The sequence below is a fragment of the Thamnophis sirtalis genome, unplaced genomic scaffold, assembly GCF_051295495.1.
Source record: "Thamnophis sirtalis isolate CommonGarterSnake01/CBP01778 unplaced genomic scaffold, rThaSir2_p1.2 scaffold_8, whole genome shotgun sequence".
In the NCBI taxonomy this organism is placed as follows: domain Eukaryota; kingdom Metazoa; phylum Chordata; class Lepidosauria; order Squamata; family Natricidae; genus Thamnophis; species Thamnophis sirtalis.
The window spans coordinates 1248194-1265808 of NW_028261388.1; the positions used below are offsets into that span (position 1 = coordinate 1248194).

The 17615-nt window shown below is 49.2% G+C and overlaps 1 protein-coding gene across 1 annotated transcript in view; it reads left to right on the forward strand.

Annotated features, from left to right (window-relative positions):
• Positions 1-12313, forward strand: part of LOC148044244 (disintegrin and metalloproteinase domain-containing protein 20-like) — a 16999-nt gene extending 4686 nt beyond the window's left edge. The window contains exons 2-8 of the mRNA XM_087722014.1: positions 1-58; positions 2168-2229; positions 2420-2498; positions 4858-4934; positions 9695-9830; positions 10599-10670; positions 12140-12313. The exon at positions 1-58 is cut by the window's left edge and continues 25 nt beyond it. Coding sequence (XP_087578140.1) covers positions 1-58; positions 2168-2229; positions 2420-2498; positions 4858-4934; positions 9695-9830; positions 10599-10670; positions 12140-12313 — 658 coding nt within the window. The remainder of the gene's footprint in view (positions 59-2167; positions 2230-2419; positions 2499-4857; positions 4935-9694; positions 9831-10598; positions 10671-12139) is intronic.
• The last annotated feature ends 5302 nt before the right edge of the window (positions 12314-17615 follow it).

The window sequence follows — 17615 nt, forward strand, 5'->3', positions numbered from 1 at the left end:
TTATTCGGAAGTGATGGTCCCCACCTTGCTGGATCAGCCGCTTGGTGCCTACAGTAAGGTAATCCGAGAGCCCAGGTGGCGCAGTGGTTAGGGTGCAGCACTGCAGGCCACTTCAGCTGACTGTTATCTGCAGTTCGGCGGTTCAAATCTCACCGGCTCAAGGTTGACTCAGCCTTCCATCCTTCCGAGGTGGGTGAAATGAGGACCCGGATTGTTGGGGGCGATATGCTGACTCTGTAAACCGCTTAGAGAGGGCTGAAAACCCTATAAAGCGGTATATAAGTCTAACTGCTATTGCTATTGCTAATCCAGAGGGAGTTTCCCTGACCCTGGCTAGTTAGGGAAACCCTTGAAGGTTTAAGAGCGGCTTTTCCCCATCCCGCATCCATTCAGACGACGTAGACGGAAGCTCCTCTGGCCACTGACCCATTCGTGCTCACAAAGGGCAGGGGCTGATGGGAACTGTAGTCGAGCGTCTGTGAGGATGGGCAGCAGCCAATGGTTTGTGAGTTGATAGTGGACGGCAACCGTGACGCAACTAGGATTGGTGGGGAGAAAGAGGTTCCCTAAAATCAGCGTTTCTCAGTCTGAATATATTTAAGAGGGGTGGACGTCACGTCCCAGAATTCCCCAGACAGCAAGGGTTGAACTGGGGGGTCCTTGGTGACCTCTGAGCTGGGTGGTTTTCTTGCAGGCATTTCGTGACCCAAACAAGGAACATCATCAGTGCTAGAGGGAAGTGGGTTTTTCAGGAAAAGGAGGAGGAGGAGGAGGAGGAGGAGGAGGAGGAGGAGGAGGAGGAGGAGGAGGAGGAGGAGGAGGAAGAGGAGGAGGAAGGAAGGAGGAGGAAGGAAGGAGGAGGAGGAGGAAGGAAGGAGGAGGAAGGAAGGAGGAGGAGGAGGACTGTGGGGTCCTTGGAGCTTGGTGGTTTTCTTGAAGACATTTCATGACCCAAGCAAGAAGAGCAGAGAAGTAGCAGGCTTGAAAATAAACAAAGATAAAACAAAGATCATGACAAAGAATATCCCAGCTACACAAAAGGAACAGTTGTCAGAAATGTTGCAGATTCAAAACACAAGTAAGATTAAATATTTGGGGATACATCTATCACCTAGATGTAGCACTCTTAAAGAGGATAATTATACCAGATTAAAACGACAAATAGCAATCGATTTGGTGAAATGGGAAAACTTGCATTTATCAATGATGGGAAGAATTTCCACAATTAAAATGAACATTCTGGGCAACATCATGAGTGCAAGTGAGGGTAGGGTTTCCCCCCTGTTGGTACAGAGTGGGGTGTGCTCTGCAGCCTAGACCCAGATAAGCAGGGATTAACTCCAGACAAACAATCAAGCAGAAAACAAAATAAAAGAACTGCCAAGGAGGAAAAGGCACACACCTACGCCCACACCGGCAGGCCAAGCAATTATGTATAAATAGAGAAGAAACCCCAACACTCCCACGCACTGATAATGTAACCTAGTCATGTAATGAAACATCTGCAAGAAAACAACCAAACGCAGAGGCCACCAAGGACCTTGCAGTCCTCCTCCTCTTCCTCTTCTTCCTCTTCCTTTTTCACCTCCTCCTCCTCTTCTTCTTTCTCTTTCACCTCCTCCTCTTCCCCTCTTCCACAAACCCCCCTCCCTTCTAGCAAATTGGCTCACGATTTGAAACATCTTCAAGAAAACAGCCAAAATCAGATGCCACCAAGGACTTTGCAGTTCTCCTCCTCCTCCTCTTCTTCTTCTTCCTCCTTCTCCTCCTCCTCCTCCTCCTCCTCTCCACAAACCCCGTCTCCTTCTAGCACTGATGATGTTCCCTAGTTGGGTCATGAAATGTCTCCAAGCAACCACCAAGTTCAGAGAGGACCAAGGACCCCAAAGTTGTCGTCATCCTCCTCCTCCTCCTCCTCCTCCTCTTCCTCCTCCTCCTCCTCTTCCTCCCTGTAAACCCCACTCCCTTCTAGCACTGATGATGTTCCCTAGCTGGGTCATGAAACGTCTCCAAGACAACAACCCAGCTCAGACAGCTCCAAGGACCCCAAAATCTTTGGGGTTCATAGTAGGAGCCTTTGGTGAACGTCCACCGGGGGGGACGGGACACCCACTGATACAGAATGGCCAGGGTTTAAATACACATATATATTCTTTGTATGTTCCAGAAAGAAATATCCTATCTGATGAAAATCGAAGGCGTCCACAGGATTCTCCACCTTTACCAGAAGTGAGTGAGGGGTCATTCCCAGCTTTCCCCGGGGGGGGGGGGGGGCGTTGAGGGTAAGGGAGGACCGTCCTTTGGAAGCTCTTCCTTCCAATGGCCGTGCCAAAGGGGAGCCCTGATCTGCAGCTGGATCTGCTGCCAGGAAACGGGCATCGCAGAGCGAAAACCTTCCTGGTTCTCTCCCTTCGTTCAGGTCCTTTGTCATTCAGAATATGCCTATTTACTCTCTGGATCTAGAAGGAACAAAAACTGTCCAGCATCCTAAACCAAGAGTAAGTCACTCGGTTATTAAATGTGGGGTATTAAATGTGGGGTATTAAATGTGGGGTATTAAATGTGGGGTATTAAATGTGGGGTATTAAATGTGGGGTATTAAATGTGGGGTATTAAATGTGGGGTATTAAATGTGGGGTATTAAATGTGGGGTATTAAATGTGGGGTATTAAATGTGGGGTATTAAATGTGGGGTATTAAATGTGGGGGTAGATAGGTCCATCTATCTATCATCTATCTGTCCTGTCTGTCTACCTCTGTCCGTCCATCCATATCTAGAATAGAATAGAATATAGAATATAGAATATAGAATATAGAATATAGAATATAGAATATAGAATATAGAATATAGAATAGAATAGAATAGAATAGAATAGAATAGAAATATGGAATGGAATGGAGTAGAATAGAATAGAATATAGAATAGAATAGAATAGAAATATGGAATGGAATGGAATGGAGTAGAATAGAATAGAATAGAATAGAATGTGGAATAATGATGGAATAGAACAGAATGGAATATAGAATATTTATGTATTTTATTTATTAATTAGACTTATATACCGCTTCATAGGGCTTTCAGCTCTCTCTAAGCGGTTTACAAATTTTTTAGCAAATTGAGTCAGCATATCGCCCCCACAGTCTGGGTCCTCATTTCACCCACCTCGGAAGGATGGAAGGCTGAGGCAACCCTGAGCCGGTGAGATTTGAACCGCTGAACTGCAGATAACAGTCAGCTGAAGTGGCCTGTAGTACTGCACTCTACCCATTGCGCCACCTCGGCTCATAGAATAGAATAGAATAGAATAGAATAGAATAGAATAGAATAGAATAGAATAAGAAATATAGAATAGGATAGGATAGGACAAACTTTTTGAGGGTAGGAGTTGAAAATTCATCTATTATCTATCTATCTGTCTGTCTGTTCGTCCGTCTGTCCGTCCGTCCATCTATCTTTAGTTAGCTGCTAGCTAGGTATCATCTCTATATCTATATATTGTAAATAAAAATGAACACTTTTGCAAGTCTGGAAGCAGTTCACACACCTCCTTTAATTTTGTTTTCCCAAAAAACTCAGGAGGGTCCCTTCCAACACAGAGAATGAAGAATCACAGAGTTGGAAGGGATCTTGGAGGTCTTCTAGTCCAACCCCCTGCTCTAGCAGGAAACTATCACTCCAGACAAAGGGCTGTCCAGTCTCTTCTTAAAAACCTCCAGTGTTGGAGGAGCACCCACAACTTCTGGTGGCAAGCTGTTCCGCCGGTTAATTGTTCCGTCTTCAAATTCCTGTTTAAGTTCTAGGTGGCTTCGCTCCTCGATTAGTTTCCACCCATTGCTTCTTGTCCTGCCCTCAGGTGCCTTGGAGAATAGCTTGACTCCCTCTTCTTTGGGGCAACCCCTGAGATACTGGAAGGAAGGAAGGTGGGAAGGAAGGAAGTTGGGAAGGAAGGAAAGAAGGAAGGAAGGAAGATGGGAAGGAAGGAAGCAGAGAAGAAATAGAGGGAGGGAGGAAGCAAGGAGAGAAAGAAGGAAGGAGAGGAGGGAAGGAAGGAGAGAAGGAAGGAAGGAGAGGAGGGAGGAAGGAGAGAAGGAAGGGAGGAGAGAAGGAAGGGAGGAGAGAAGGAAGGATCTCTCCTTGATGAGTTTCCACCCATTGCTCCTTGTCCTGCCCTCGGGTGCTTTGGAGAATAGCTTGACTCCCTCTTCTTTGGGGCAAACCCTGAGATACTGGAAGGAAGGAAGGTGGGAAGGAAGGAAAGAAGGAAGGAAGGAGAGAAGGAAGGAAGGAGAGGAGGGAGGGAAGGAGAGAAGGAAGGAAGCAGAGAAAAAATGGAGGGAGGGAGGAAGGAAGAAGAGAAGAAAATGGAGGGAGGGAGAAGCAAGAAGAGAAGGAAGGAAGGGAGGAGGGAAGGAAGGGAGGAGAGAAGGAAGGGAGGAGAGAATGAAGGATCTCTCCTTGATTAGTTTCCACCCATTGCTTCTTATTCTGCCCTCAGGTGCTTTGGATAATAGCTTGACCCCCAAATCTTCTTTGGGGCAACCCCTGAGATATTGGAAGACTGCTATCATGTCTCCCCTGGTCCTTCTTTTCATTAAACTAGACCTACCCAGTTCCTGCAACCGTTCTTCATATATTTTAGGCCCCCAGTCCCCTAATCCTCTTTGTTGCTCTTCTCTGCACTCTTTCCAGAGTCTCCACATCTTTTTGACATTGTGGCGACCAAAACTGAATGCCGTATTCCAAGTGTGGCCTTACCAAAGCATTATAAACTCTCTTGCCCCTCTGTGCCCACCCAAATGCCCCCTGGTCCCATCTGAATCAGCCTTCCTCTGCCCCTCTGCCTCCTCTCTTTGCAGATTGACTGCTATTACAGTGGATATGTGGAAGACGTCCCCAGTTCCGACGTGGTCCTCTCCACCTGCAACGGTCTTTGGTAACGGCTTCGTTGTGGGTCCCGCGTTCTGCAGAGATGGACCGGATCTATAGGGGTGGGTGGGGTGGGGGGTGGGGTGGGGAGATACAGGTGGGTCTTGAATGTCAAGTCCGGCTCAGCTTGGAAAGTTTGCAAGCGTCCGTCTTCTTGGCTGGTCAATGCCCCGTCCTCCTTTTCGGTTTCCTGGTATCAACCCCTCAGGGAGGCCATGAAATCAGCTGCAGGAGGGAATTAAAACGGTTTTAGTCCTTAAAAGGTTTAGTATCCCGGTATGAGAGGGGCTGCCACAAAGAATGGGGGGGGCGGGTGTCAGCTTTTTTTCCAAAGCACCAGAAGGCAAGAAATCTCCACTTCCCCTCCGTTCCCTTCCCTCCCTTCCTTCCTTTCTTTCTTCCTTCCTTCCTCCCTCCCTCATTTCCTTCCTTCCTTTCTCTTCTTCTTCTATTTCCTTTCCTTCCTTTCCTTCCTTTCTCTATTTCCTTCCTTTCTTCCTCCATCCCTCCAGGCCTCTTTTCTTTCTTTCCTTCCTTCCTTTCTTCCTCTATTTTCTTCCTTCCTTCCTCTCTCCCTCCTTTCCTTCCTTCTTTTCCTTCCTTCCTCTATTTTCTTCTTCCTTCCTCTCTCCCTCCTTTCCTTCCTTCCTCTATTTCCTTCCTTCCTTTCCTTTCTTCTTCTATTTCCTTTCCTTCCTTTCCTTCCTTTCTCTATTTCCTTCCTTTCTTCCTCCATCCCTCCAGGCCTCTTTTCTTTCTTTCCTTCCTTCCTTTCTTCCTCTATTTTCTTCCTTCCTTCCTCTCTCCCTCCTTTCCTTCCTTCCTTTCCTTCCTTTCCTTCCTTTCCTTCCTTTCTTCCTTCCTTCCTCCCTCCCTCATTTCCTTCCTTCCTTTCTTTTCTTCTTCTATTTCCTTTCCTTCCTTTCTCTATTTCCTTCCTTTCTTCCTCCATCCCTCCAGGCCTCTTTTCTTCCTTTCCTTCCTTCCTTCCTCTATTTTCTTCCTTCCTTTCCTTCCTTTCCTTCCTTCCTTTCTTCCTCTATTTTCTTCCTTCCTTCCTCTCTCCCTCCTTTCCTTCCTTCCTTTCCTTTCCTTCCTTCCTTTTCTTTCTTCCTCCCTCCATCCCTCCAGACCTCTTTTCCTCCTTTCCTTTCTTCCTTTCCTTCCTTCCTTTCCTTTCTTCCTCTATTTTCTTCCTTCCTCCCTCCCTCCTTTCCTTCCTTTCCTTTCTTCCTCTATTTCCTTCCTTTTCTTTCTTCCTCCCTCCATACTTGCCTCCTTCCTTTCCTTCCTTTCCTTCCTTTCTCTTTCCTTCTTTTCTTCCTCCATCCCTCCAGATCTCTTTTCCTCCTCTCCTTCCTCTCCTTCCTTCCTTTCCTTCCTTTCCTTCCTTCCTTTTCTTTCTTCCTCCCTCCATCCATACTTGCCTCCCTCCTTTCTTCCTCCCTTTCCTTCCTCTATTTCTTCCTAACTTCCTCCCTCCCTCCCTCTCTTCCTTTCTTCCCTTCCTGCCTTCCTCCTTTCCTTTCCTTCCTTCCTTCTGCCCCCACTCCTTCTTCTCTCCCTCCTTCCTTCCCTTTTTTTCTCTTGCTGAGGCAGTTGTTTTGCCCCATTTTACGACCGTTCTTGTCACCGTCATTAAGCGAATCACCACTAGTTAAGGCAACCTGGCTTCCCCATTGACTTTGCTCGTCTGAAGGGGATGGCATGACCCCAGGACGTTGCGGCCGTCATAAACACGAGCCAGTTGCCCAACATCCGAAAGTTGATGCTGCGGCAATTGTGAATGGAGATATCGTCCGTCAGTCCCCCTTTTTCAGTGACGCTGGAATTTCAGACGGTCGCTAAACAAATGGTCATAAGCCAAGGACGGCCTGTATCATCCCGGGACACGCAGCCGTCCGATCCTTTCTTGAAGGCCTCCACCAATGTCCCTTTGTGACGTCCCCCTCTCCTTCTATAGAGCCGAGGTGGTGCAGTGGTTAAATGCAGCACTGCAGGCCACTTCAGCTGACTGCAGTTCTGCAGTTCGGCTGTTCAAATCTCACCGGCTCAGGGTTGACTCATCCTTCCATCCTTCCGAGGTGGGTGAAATGAGGACCCGGATTGTTGTTGGGGGCGATATGCTGACTCTGTAAACCGCTTAGAGAGGGCTGAAAGCCCTATGAAGCGGTATATAAGTCTAACTGCTACTGCTATTGCTATTCTCAATCGCCCAGGGGACACGTCCAGGTTGGAAATCTGATGTATGCAATCCAGCCCATCGAAAACTTCGTCGGGTTCAAACACCTGCTCTATCGCAAGGCTCCGGAGGCGCGCCCCCCCTGCCGAGGGACGGTGGTGGAAGCGATGGGCCCGAGGGTCCCTCCCAAAGCCAGCTCAACCATGATCAGCACCCCGGAGTCCAAAGACGCCGTAGTAAGCCCCCTCCGTAGCCGTCCGGGAGCTCTGGTTCTCCACCTGGGTAGTTTTTAAGATGCGCGGAATTCGACGGATCCGGTTTTTTTAACCTATATAAATAATTCAAGGGGATTAAAGTTATGCTCCCCACACTCCTCCTATTATGCCCTGAAGCACACACACACACAACAACAACAACTCCTCTGTGTGGTGGGTTGTTGGGCTGAGAGGGAAGGAATGGCCCAAACTCACACACCTGGCAAAGACGGGACTGGAACTCGGCATCTCCTGGTGATTGGCCCAAAGTCGCCCGAACTGCTTTCATGCCTGAGGCAGAACTAGAATTCCCTGTCTCCTGGTGATTGGAACAAAGTCACCCAGCTGTCTTTCATGCCTAGGGCAGAACTAGAATTCCCTGTCTCCTGGTGATTGGCCCAAAGTCACCCAAGCTGCTTTCATGCCTGAGGCAGAACTAGAATTCCCTGTCTCCTAGTGATTGGTCCAAAGTCACCTGAGCTGCTTTCATGCCTGAGGCAGAACTAGAATTCCCTGTCTCCTGGTGATTGGCCCAAAGTCACCCGAACTGCTTTCATGCCTGAGGCAGAACTAGAATTCCCTGTCTCCTAGTGATTGGTCCAAAGTCACCTGAGCTGCTTTCATGCCTGAGGCAGAACTAGAATTCCCTGTCTCCTGGTGATTGGCCCAAAGTCACCCGAACTGCTTTCATGCCTGAGGCAGAACTAGAATTCCCTGTCTCCTAGTGATTGGCCCAAAGTCACCCAAGCTGCTTTCATGCCTGAGGCAGAACTAGAATTCCCTGTCTCCTGGTGATTGGCCCAAAGTCACCCGAACTGCTTTCATGCCTGAGGCAGAACTAGAATTCCCTGTCTCCTGGTGATTGGCCCAAAGTCACCCAAGCTGCTTTCATGCCTGAGGCAGAACTAGAATTCCCTGTCTCCTAGTGATTGGTCCAAAGTCACCTGAGCTGCTTTCATGCCTGAGGCAGAACTAGAATTCCCTGTCTCCTGGTGATTGGCCCAAAGTCACCCAAGCTGCTTTCATGCCTGAGGCAGAACTAGAATTCCCTGTCTCCTAGTGATTGGTCCAAAGTCACCTGAGCTGCTTTCATGCCTGAGGCAGAACTAGAATTCCCTGTCTCCTGGTGATTGGCCCAAAGTCACCCGAACTGCTTTCATGCCTGAGGCAGAACTAGAATTCCCTGTCTCCTGGTGATTGGCCCAAAGTCACCCAGCTGTCTTTCATGCCTAAGGTGGGACTAGAACTCCCTGTCTCCTGGTGATTGGCCCAAAGTCACCCGAGCTGCTTTCATGCCTGAGGCAGAACTAGAATTCCCTGTCTCCTGGTGATTGGCCCAAAGTCACCCAGCTGTCTTTCATGCCTAAGGTGGGACTAGAATTCCCTGTCTCCTAGTGATTGGCCCAAAGTCACCCGAACTGCTTTCATGCCTGAGGCAGAACTAGAATTCCCTGTCTCCTGGTGATTGGCCCAAAGTCACCCAGCTGTCTTTCATGCCTAAGGTGGGACTAGAACTCCCTGTCTCCTGGTGATTGGCCCAAAGTCACCCGAGCTGCTTTCATGCCTGGAGCAGAACTAGAATTCCCTGTCTCCTGGTGATTGGCCCAAAGTCACCCAGCTGTCTTTCATGCCTAAGGTGGGACTAGAATTCCCTGTCTCCTAGTGATTGGCCCAAAGTCACCTGAGCTGCTTTCATGCCTGAGGCAGAACTAGAATTCCCCGTCTCCTGGTGATTGGCCCACAGTCGCCCGAACTGCTTTCATGCCTGAGGCAGAACTAGAATTCCCTGTCTCCTGGTGATCGGCCCAAAGTCACCCAGCTGTCTTTCATGCCTAAGGTGGGACTAGAACTCCCTGTCTCCTGGTGATTTTCCCTGGGTTACCTTTCTTTCACCTCCCACCCCTGAGGTCTCTCCTTTCCTTTCAGCTACATTTCCCTGGCAAGAACGTGTCACCGCGATACCTAGAATACTTTGCTGTGTGTGACCATTCTGTGGTAAGTAACCACCGTAGGTTAACCAGGTTAGATCCTGGTTTGCCTCTCCAGAAGCGGCTGCCTGACATTAATCTGCTCTGAATTGAAAGCCCCAGTGAGTGGGTTAATCGGAGAGATCAGACTCCGAGGCAAGGTGGATTCACCAAAAAATAGCTTTACTGGATAAGTCATATTGGCACACAGATCTGGTGAAAACCAGCTCTGAAGATTCCCGTGGTTTTTCATGTGGATGGTGAAAAGTAAAAGCTTTCCCGCAACCCCAATCAATCACTCACGTGGGCCAATCACGGCTCCATTTGGTTGCCTGGTGACATCGCTCCTCCTTCCTCTCCCCAGGAGTGAGACTGCCCTTGGTTCCCAAGGGAAAGTCTTGTGTTTTGGCTACAAAATACCAGATATCTCAGATTCCCTCCTCCCTGACCCTCAGCTCCAGTGTGACAACGTGGAAGCTGACAAAACGGCTTCGGTTCAGGTCAGCTTCAGGGCTGACATCTGAAAGCAGAGCTCGGGGATGAGGGAAGCAGGAGGAAGGGGTCAGTCCGGAATAGAGCTTATCCATGGCAAATCTTCCACGATCTATAGCAGTGTTTCTCAACCTTGGCTACTTGAAGATGTCCGGACTTCAACTCCCAGAATTCCCCAGCCAGCATCCATCAGGTGGCAACGTTTAGGGGAAGTGTCTAGGACAGTGTTTCTCAACCTTGGCCACTTGAAGATGTCCGGACTTCAACTCCCAGAATTCCCCAGCCAGCATTCGCTGGCTGGGGAATTCTGGGAGTTGAAGTCCGGACATCTTCAAGTGGCCAAGGTTGAGAAACACTGGTCTATAGCAATTCAGTAGGCCCTCTGCATGGGCTGGCTGAGGAATTCTGGGAGTTGAAGTCCAGACATCTTCAAGTAGCCAAGGTTGAGAAACACTGGTCTATAGCAATTCAGTAGGCCATCTTGATGGCCTGGCTGAGGAATTCTGGGAGTTGAAGTCCGGACATCTTCAAGTAGCCAAGGTTGAGAAACACTGGTCTATAGCAATTCAGTAGGCCATCTGCATGGGCTGGCTGAGGAATTCTGGGAGTTGAAGTCCACAAGTCGCAAAGTTGCCAAGGTTGGAGACCCCCCCTGGTCTATAGAGCCACCATCCCTGGGGGGGGGGGGGAGGTCTCGGAAGACCCACCAAAGGAACCCGGCATGGCAGGGGTTGACACATCACTGCTGAGAAGGTTCTCCTCTCCTCCTCCCTCAGCTCCAGTGGGCCAACCAGAATGTCACTCAGGTGATGTGGATGGTCCTTCAGATTGTCTCCATTGTTCACAACGTGAGTAAATCCGAGGATCCAAGGGCTGGAAGGGACCTCGGGGGTCTTCTAGTCCAACCCCCAGGAGGCCTGATACTATCTTGGACAAATGGCTGGCTGATATTTTCTTGAGAGACTCCAGCAACTGAGAACCCAGAACTCTTCCATCCATCCATCCATCCATCCATCCATCCATCCATCCGTCTGTCTGTCTCTCTCTCTCATCTCTCTATCTCTATATCTATCATTATCTGTCTGTCTATCTCTCTCATCTAAATACCTCTTACAGTAGGTCTATCATATCTATCATGTCATATCTACCTGTCCATCTATTATATCTATCTATCTGTCTCTGTCTATCAATCTCTCCCCCTCCCTCCTTCCCCCTCTCTATCTATCATCTGTCCATCTTTATCTGTCTCTATTATATCTGTCTGTCTGTCTCTATCTCTCTATCTCTCTATCTCTCTATCTATCTATCTATCTATCTATCTATCTATCTATCTATCTATCTATCTATCTATCTATCTATCTATCTATCTATCTATCTATCTATGAGCCGAGGTGGCGCAGTGGTTAGAATGCAGTACTGCAGCCACTTCAGCTGACTGCTAACTGCAGTTCGGTGGTTCAAATCTCACCGGCTCACAGTTGATTCAGCCCTCCATCTTTCCGAGGTGGGTAAAATGAGGACCCAGACACTGGGGGCGATATGCTGACGCTGTAAACCGCTTAGAGAGGGCTGAAAGCCCTATGAAGCGGTATATAAGTCTAACTGCTATTGCTATCTATCTATCATCTCTATCTCTGTCCATCTGTATCTGTGTATCTATTATATCTGTCTGTCTCTATCTATCTCTCCCCCTCCCTATCTCTATCTATCTATCTATCTATCTATCTATCTATCTATCTATCTATCTATCTATCTATCTATCTATCTATCTATCATCTATCTATATCTATCTTTCTATATCTATCTATCTATCTACCATCTATCTATCTATCATCTATCTATCATCTATCTATCTATCTATCTATCTATCTATCTATCTATCTATCTATCTATCTATCTATCTATCTATCTATCATCTCTCTATCTCTGTCCATCTGTACCTGTCCATCTATTATATCTATCTGTCTGTCTATCTACCTCTCCCGTCTGTCTTTCTGTCTGTCTGTCTGTCCGTCCATTTGAATTTGAATCTGTAGAATCCTAGAACTGAAAGGGACCCCAGAGGTCTTCTAGCCCAACCCCCAGAGGCCCAAGGGAGGAGACCTTATTACATCCCAGACAAATTTGGCTGGGGAATTCTGGGATTTGGGGGGGTCCGTTCATGCCGGCCCAGGAATCCTGGGAGTTGAAGTCCACCAGTCCTTAAAAAGGGCCCTGGTCGGTCGCCCCCCCCCCCCTGCCACCAGGCGTTGCTCCGCTCCAGAGTGACTCACCTCTTGCAGGTAAGGGAACGGTGACTCCTCCCTCCCCCCCGCAGGTGTTTGACGACATCGGCCTCCACGTTGTCCTGACGGGGATGGAGGTGTGGGCAGGGAAGGACCAGCTGCCCATCGGCAATTCCTTCGGGGATACCATGGAAGCCTTCCACCAGTACGCCAGTGCCACGCTTCAGCACCAGACCCATTTCGACCACGCCACTTTGTTCACGTGAGAATGCGGGGGGGGGGGGGGGCTCTGCTCCGGGCGAGGCCTCCTTTCCCTCGGGGCCCATGTTGGGGGGTCACCATTCCCACGCACACGGGGAGTCCTCAGCGTCCGACCACAATTCCCACCCTACAGAACACAGGCAAGTCCTCGACTTACAACCGTTTGCCTAGGGACTGTTGAAAGTTACTGTTCTGACCGAGGCTTCGCCAGAGCAGGAAGGAAACTCCTGATCCCAACAAAAAAAAACCAAACCCTTTATTGATTGGCTGTGAATTCTGCTCCTTCACCTCCAGCAAAGTCTTTCGAGGGAGGATTTACGGTCACAGACCTCATCTGGCTTGGGAGGATTTACAGTCACAGACCTTATCTGGCTTGGGAGGATTTACGGTCACAGACCTTATCTGGCTTGGGAGGATTTACGGTCACAGACCTTATCTGGCTTGGGAGGATTTACGGTCACAGACCTTATCTGGCTTGGGAGGATTTACGGTCACAGACCTTATCTGGCTTGGGAGGATTTACGGTCACAGACCTCATCTGGCTTGGGAGGATTTACGGTCACAGACCTCATCTGGCTTGGGAGGATTTACAGTCACAGACCTTATCTGGCTTGGGAGGATTTACAGTCACAGACCTTATCTGGCTTGGGAGGATTTACGGTCACAGACCTCATCTGGCTTGGGAGGATTTACGGTCACAGACCTCATCTGGCTTGGGAGGATTTACAGTCACAGACCTTATCTGGCTTGGGAGGATTTACAGTCACAGACCTTATCTGGCTTGGGAGGATTTACAGTCACAGACCTTATCTGGCTTGGGAGGATTTACGGTCACAGACCTTATCTGGCTTGGGAGGATTTACAGTCACAGACCTTATCTGGCTTGGGAGGATTTACGGTCACAGACCTTATCTGGCTTGGGAGGATTTACAGTCACAGACCTTATCTGGCTTGGGAGGATTTACGGTCACAGACCTTATCTGGCTTGGGAGGATTTACAGTCACAGACCTTATCTGGCTTGGGAGGATTTACAGTCACAGACCTTATCTGGCTTGGGAGGATTTACAGTCACAGACCTTATCTGGCTTGGGAGGATTTACAGTCACAGACCTTATCTGGCTTGGGAGGATTTACAGTCACAGACCTTATCTGGCTTGGGAGGATTTACAGTCACAGACCTTATCTGGCTTGGGAGGATTTACAGTCACAGACCTTATCTGGCTTGGAGAGCTGCCAGGCCGAGATCTGAAGAACTTGGCCAGGAGTCTCGGAGAGTCACGAACCAATGAAGGGAACTGATGGTCTCCTGCAAACTCCACTCCCCTGTCGCTCCTCTTTGATTCCCTCTGGGAGGGGCCATTCACCGTCCACCTGTGGCCTCACTCCCAAGTCGACCCTTGTTCTTTAGCTGTTCCCTTCGTCTGGCAGCTCTGCGCATGCGCACACTGGGAACAGGCTCCAGCTGTTCTTCTGCCTCGCTGATGTCTGACTCCGAAGGCAGCTGATAACTGGCATACGGCTCTGGCCCCCTCTCTGCCTCCGACACAGAGCCCTCATCAGAGCCTCCCCCAGACTCCAGGACTGGCCCATCTTCCTCCCCAACCTCCTCACTGTCCGGATCTTCCGCCAGCTCCTCTGGCCACAGGTGGGTCACAACAATTACAGCCCCACTGAAAAAAAGTTACTTAGGAAAGTTTTTCATACCTACGACCGTAGCAACATCGCCGTGGTCACGTGATCAAAATTCAGATGCTTGCCAACTGACTCGTCGTTATGACGGTCGCAGTGTCCCGGGGGTCACGTGATCCCCCCCCCTTTGCAACCTCCCGACAAGCCAAGTCAAGGGGGAAGCCGGATTCACTTAACGGCCATGTTCCCAGCTTAACAACTGCAGTGATTCTCTTAACAACTGTGGCAAGTTATTGTTTTTTTTATGTAAGCCGCCCGGAGTCCTTCGGGATTGGGCGGCATATAAATTTATTAAACTCGAAACTCGGAACTCAAGACAGGTCATAAAATGGGGCTAAACTCACTTAGCCACCGTCTCACTTAGTAACGGAAATTTGGGGTTCAATTGTCATTAATCGAGGGATAGAAGATTTCCTTGTTGCAAAGGGTGCGGGGAGGAGGCAGGTAACACCGTGTCTTTTCCCCTGCTTTGCTCCCACGGCCAATCCCAGAATGATGGCGTTGAAAGGGTCCCTCATGGTCATCTAGTCCAACCCTCTGCAAGATGTAGAAAAATGGTGGAAACTCCACTCCGAGGCCGACATCCCTTCCCAATTTTGCAGCAAACGCACTGCGGAATCCGCCAGCCCGACGTGGCCCATAACCATGCACAACATCCCTGCCAGGTAGACCGAGGCAGGGACCTGCCTCCGGGAGGGGTTCCCCTTGGAGCCAAGACCCGAACCCCTTTCGCTAGTCTGTCGGCAAGCCTCCGGATTTTGATCCCGTGACCCTGGGAATGCTGCAGCGGTCGTAAGTGTGAAAAGTGGTCATAAGTCTCTTTTCCCGGTGGGTTGAAATAAACGGTTGTAAGTCGAGGACTCCCTGTATTTCAGTACAAATGTTCAAAAACAGGCCAAGACAATAAAAACGGGGGCAAAACTTAACAAGAGTAAGAAAGATGGGAGCCTCTCAGTTACATTGGACGTTGTTTGCCTCACAGGAATGTCGCCCAAGACGACGCATTCGCAAGAACGTGGAGAATGCCCAAGTGCCTCCAGAACCAGATCTCCGTTTCTGTGGTCAGAGTAAGGAAAGGGGCGCGGGACGTTGGGGGGGGGGGGAATTGGAGGGCTCAGACTGTGCCAGGCAGATCCCTGTAACTGGCATGTTGCTTGAGATCAGGCCTCCCCGAAGCTGGCGACTTTCAGACTTCATGTAGACTTCAACTCCCAGAATTCCCCAGAGAGAGAGAGAGAGAGGGAGGGAGGGGGGAAGGAGGGGGGGAGAGAGAGGGGGAGAGAGAGGAGGGGAGACAGATAGAGAGGGAGACAGAAGCACAGAGTGGGAGGGGGAGAGATAAGGAGGGAGAGAGATGATAGAGAGAGAGAAAGGAAGGAAGGGAGAGAGAGAGGCATAACAGAGAGAGAGAGAGAAACAGAGAGATAGATAAAGAGAGAGACAGAGAGATGACAGGGAAAAAGGGAGAGGGGGGAGACAGAAGCAGAGAGATAAAGAGAGAGAGAGAGATGACAGAAAGAGAGACAGACAGACACAGAGAGAGAAAGGAAGAGAGAGAGAGAAAAAGAGACATGACAGAGAGAAAGAGAGAAACAGAGTGAGAGAGATAAAGAGAGATAACGGAGAGAAAAAGAGAGGGGGAAGACAGAAATAGAGAGAGAGAGAGATGACAGAAAGAGAGACAGAGACACAGAGAGATTACAGAGAGAGAAAGGAAGAGAGAAAGAGAAAAAGAGACATGACAGAGAGAAAGAGAGAAACAGAGTGAGAGAGATAAAGAGAGATGACGGAGAGAAAAAGAGAGGGGGGAAGACAAATAGAGAGAGAGAGATGACAGAAAGAGAGACAGACAGACACAGAGAGATTACAGAGAAAGGAAGAGAGAGAGAGAAAAAGAGACATGACAGAGAGAAAAAGGGAAACAGAGTGAGAGAGATAAAGAGAGATGACAGAGAGAGAAAGGAAGAGAGAGAAAAAGAGACATGAGAGAGAAAAAGGGAAACAGAGTGAGAGAGATAGAGAGAGATGACAGAGAGAGAAAGGAGGAGAAAGAGAGGGATAAAGAGAGAGAGACAAACTGACACACAGAGAGAAATAAAGAGAGAAAGGAAGAGAGAAAGGAAGAGTGAGAGAGACAGAGAGACACAGATGACTGAGAGAAAGAGAGAGAGGGATAAAGAGAGAGAGACAGACTGACACAGAGAGAGAGAAATAAAGAGAATGACAGAGAAAGGAAGAGAGAAAGGAAGAGAGAAAGGAAGAGTGAGAGAGATAAAGAGAGAGACAGAGATGACTGAGAGAGAGAAAGGAAGAGTGAGAGAAAGACACAGAGAGAGATGACAGAGAGAAAGAGAGACAGACAGAGAGAGTGACAGAAACAGAGAGAGAGAGAGAGGTAGAGCGAGACAGAGAGATGATAGAGAGAAAGAGAAAGAGATACAGAGAAAGAAATCAAAGAACACTCCCAGAGTTGTTTTTGCTCCATCGTTGGAGCTTGTAACAAAAAAAAAAAAGGATTGGAAAACCGTTTGACCAGGATGGAATAAACTCTCCTGTCTTGACCAAGGGGGTTGGACTAGAAGACCTCCAAGGTCCCTTCCAGCCCTCGGAGCCGGGGATTCTAGGATTCCACTTGGGGCTGGCTCATTTCCTCTCTCCTCCGATCCCTTTCCGTGCCCTGCGGTGTCCAGATTTCTCCATCCGTCACAGACGTCGGGGTCTCCGCCGCCCACCAGCTGGGCCACGCCCTCGGCTTCGCCCACGACGACCTCCCAAGGAAGGACGGCCGGTCCTGCGAATGCAACTCCACCACCAAAGCCGGCCGCTGCCTCATGCACTCAAGCATGGCGTGAGTAGCCCCGAAAAGCTTCCCAAGGCCGAGTAAAGCAGTTGCTAACTGAGCTCTGCCCCGTTTTACAACCTCCATTGGTTGTTAAGCAAATCACTGCCGTTGTTGGGTTACTACGGGCAGTCCTCGACTTACGACCGCAATGCAGCCCAACATTTCCGTTGCTAAATGAGACCTTTGTTAAGGCGTTTTTGCCCCTTTTGCTTGCCACTGTTGTTAAGTGGAACATGGAGCCGAGGTGGCGCAGTGGTTAGGGTGCAGCACTGCAGGCCACTTCAGCTGACTGCAGTTCTGCAGTTCGGCTGTTCAAATCTCAACGGCTCAGGGTTGACTCAGCCTCCCATCCTTCCGAGGTGGGTGAAATGAGGACCCGGATTGTTGTTGGGGGCAATATGCTGACTCTGTAAACCGCTTAGAGAGGGCTGAAAGCCCTATGAAGCGGTATATAAGTCTAACTGCTATTGCTATTGCTATTGCTATGTTAAGTGAATCTGGCTTTTCCATTTGACTTTGCATCTCAGAAGGTCGCAAAAGGATTTCTCTTGCCAAAAGATCATAAAATGTGTTGACACCTGACCCCCCCACCCATCTCCCACCGGGAGACAATTGCCATAAATACAGCCGAGCTGCCAAGTGTCCGAATTTTTTGATCACGTGACCGTGTGAATGCTACAGCGGTCGTAAGGGTGAGAAATGGTCACAAGCCACTTGCCAGGGTTCCAAACAGCATCCAAAATTAAATCAGAGTCCGAGGCAAAGGATTGCTCAG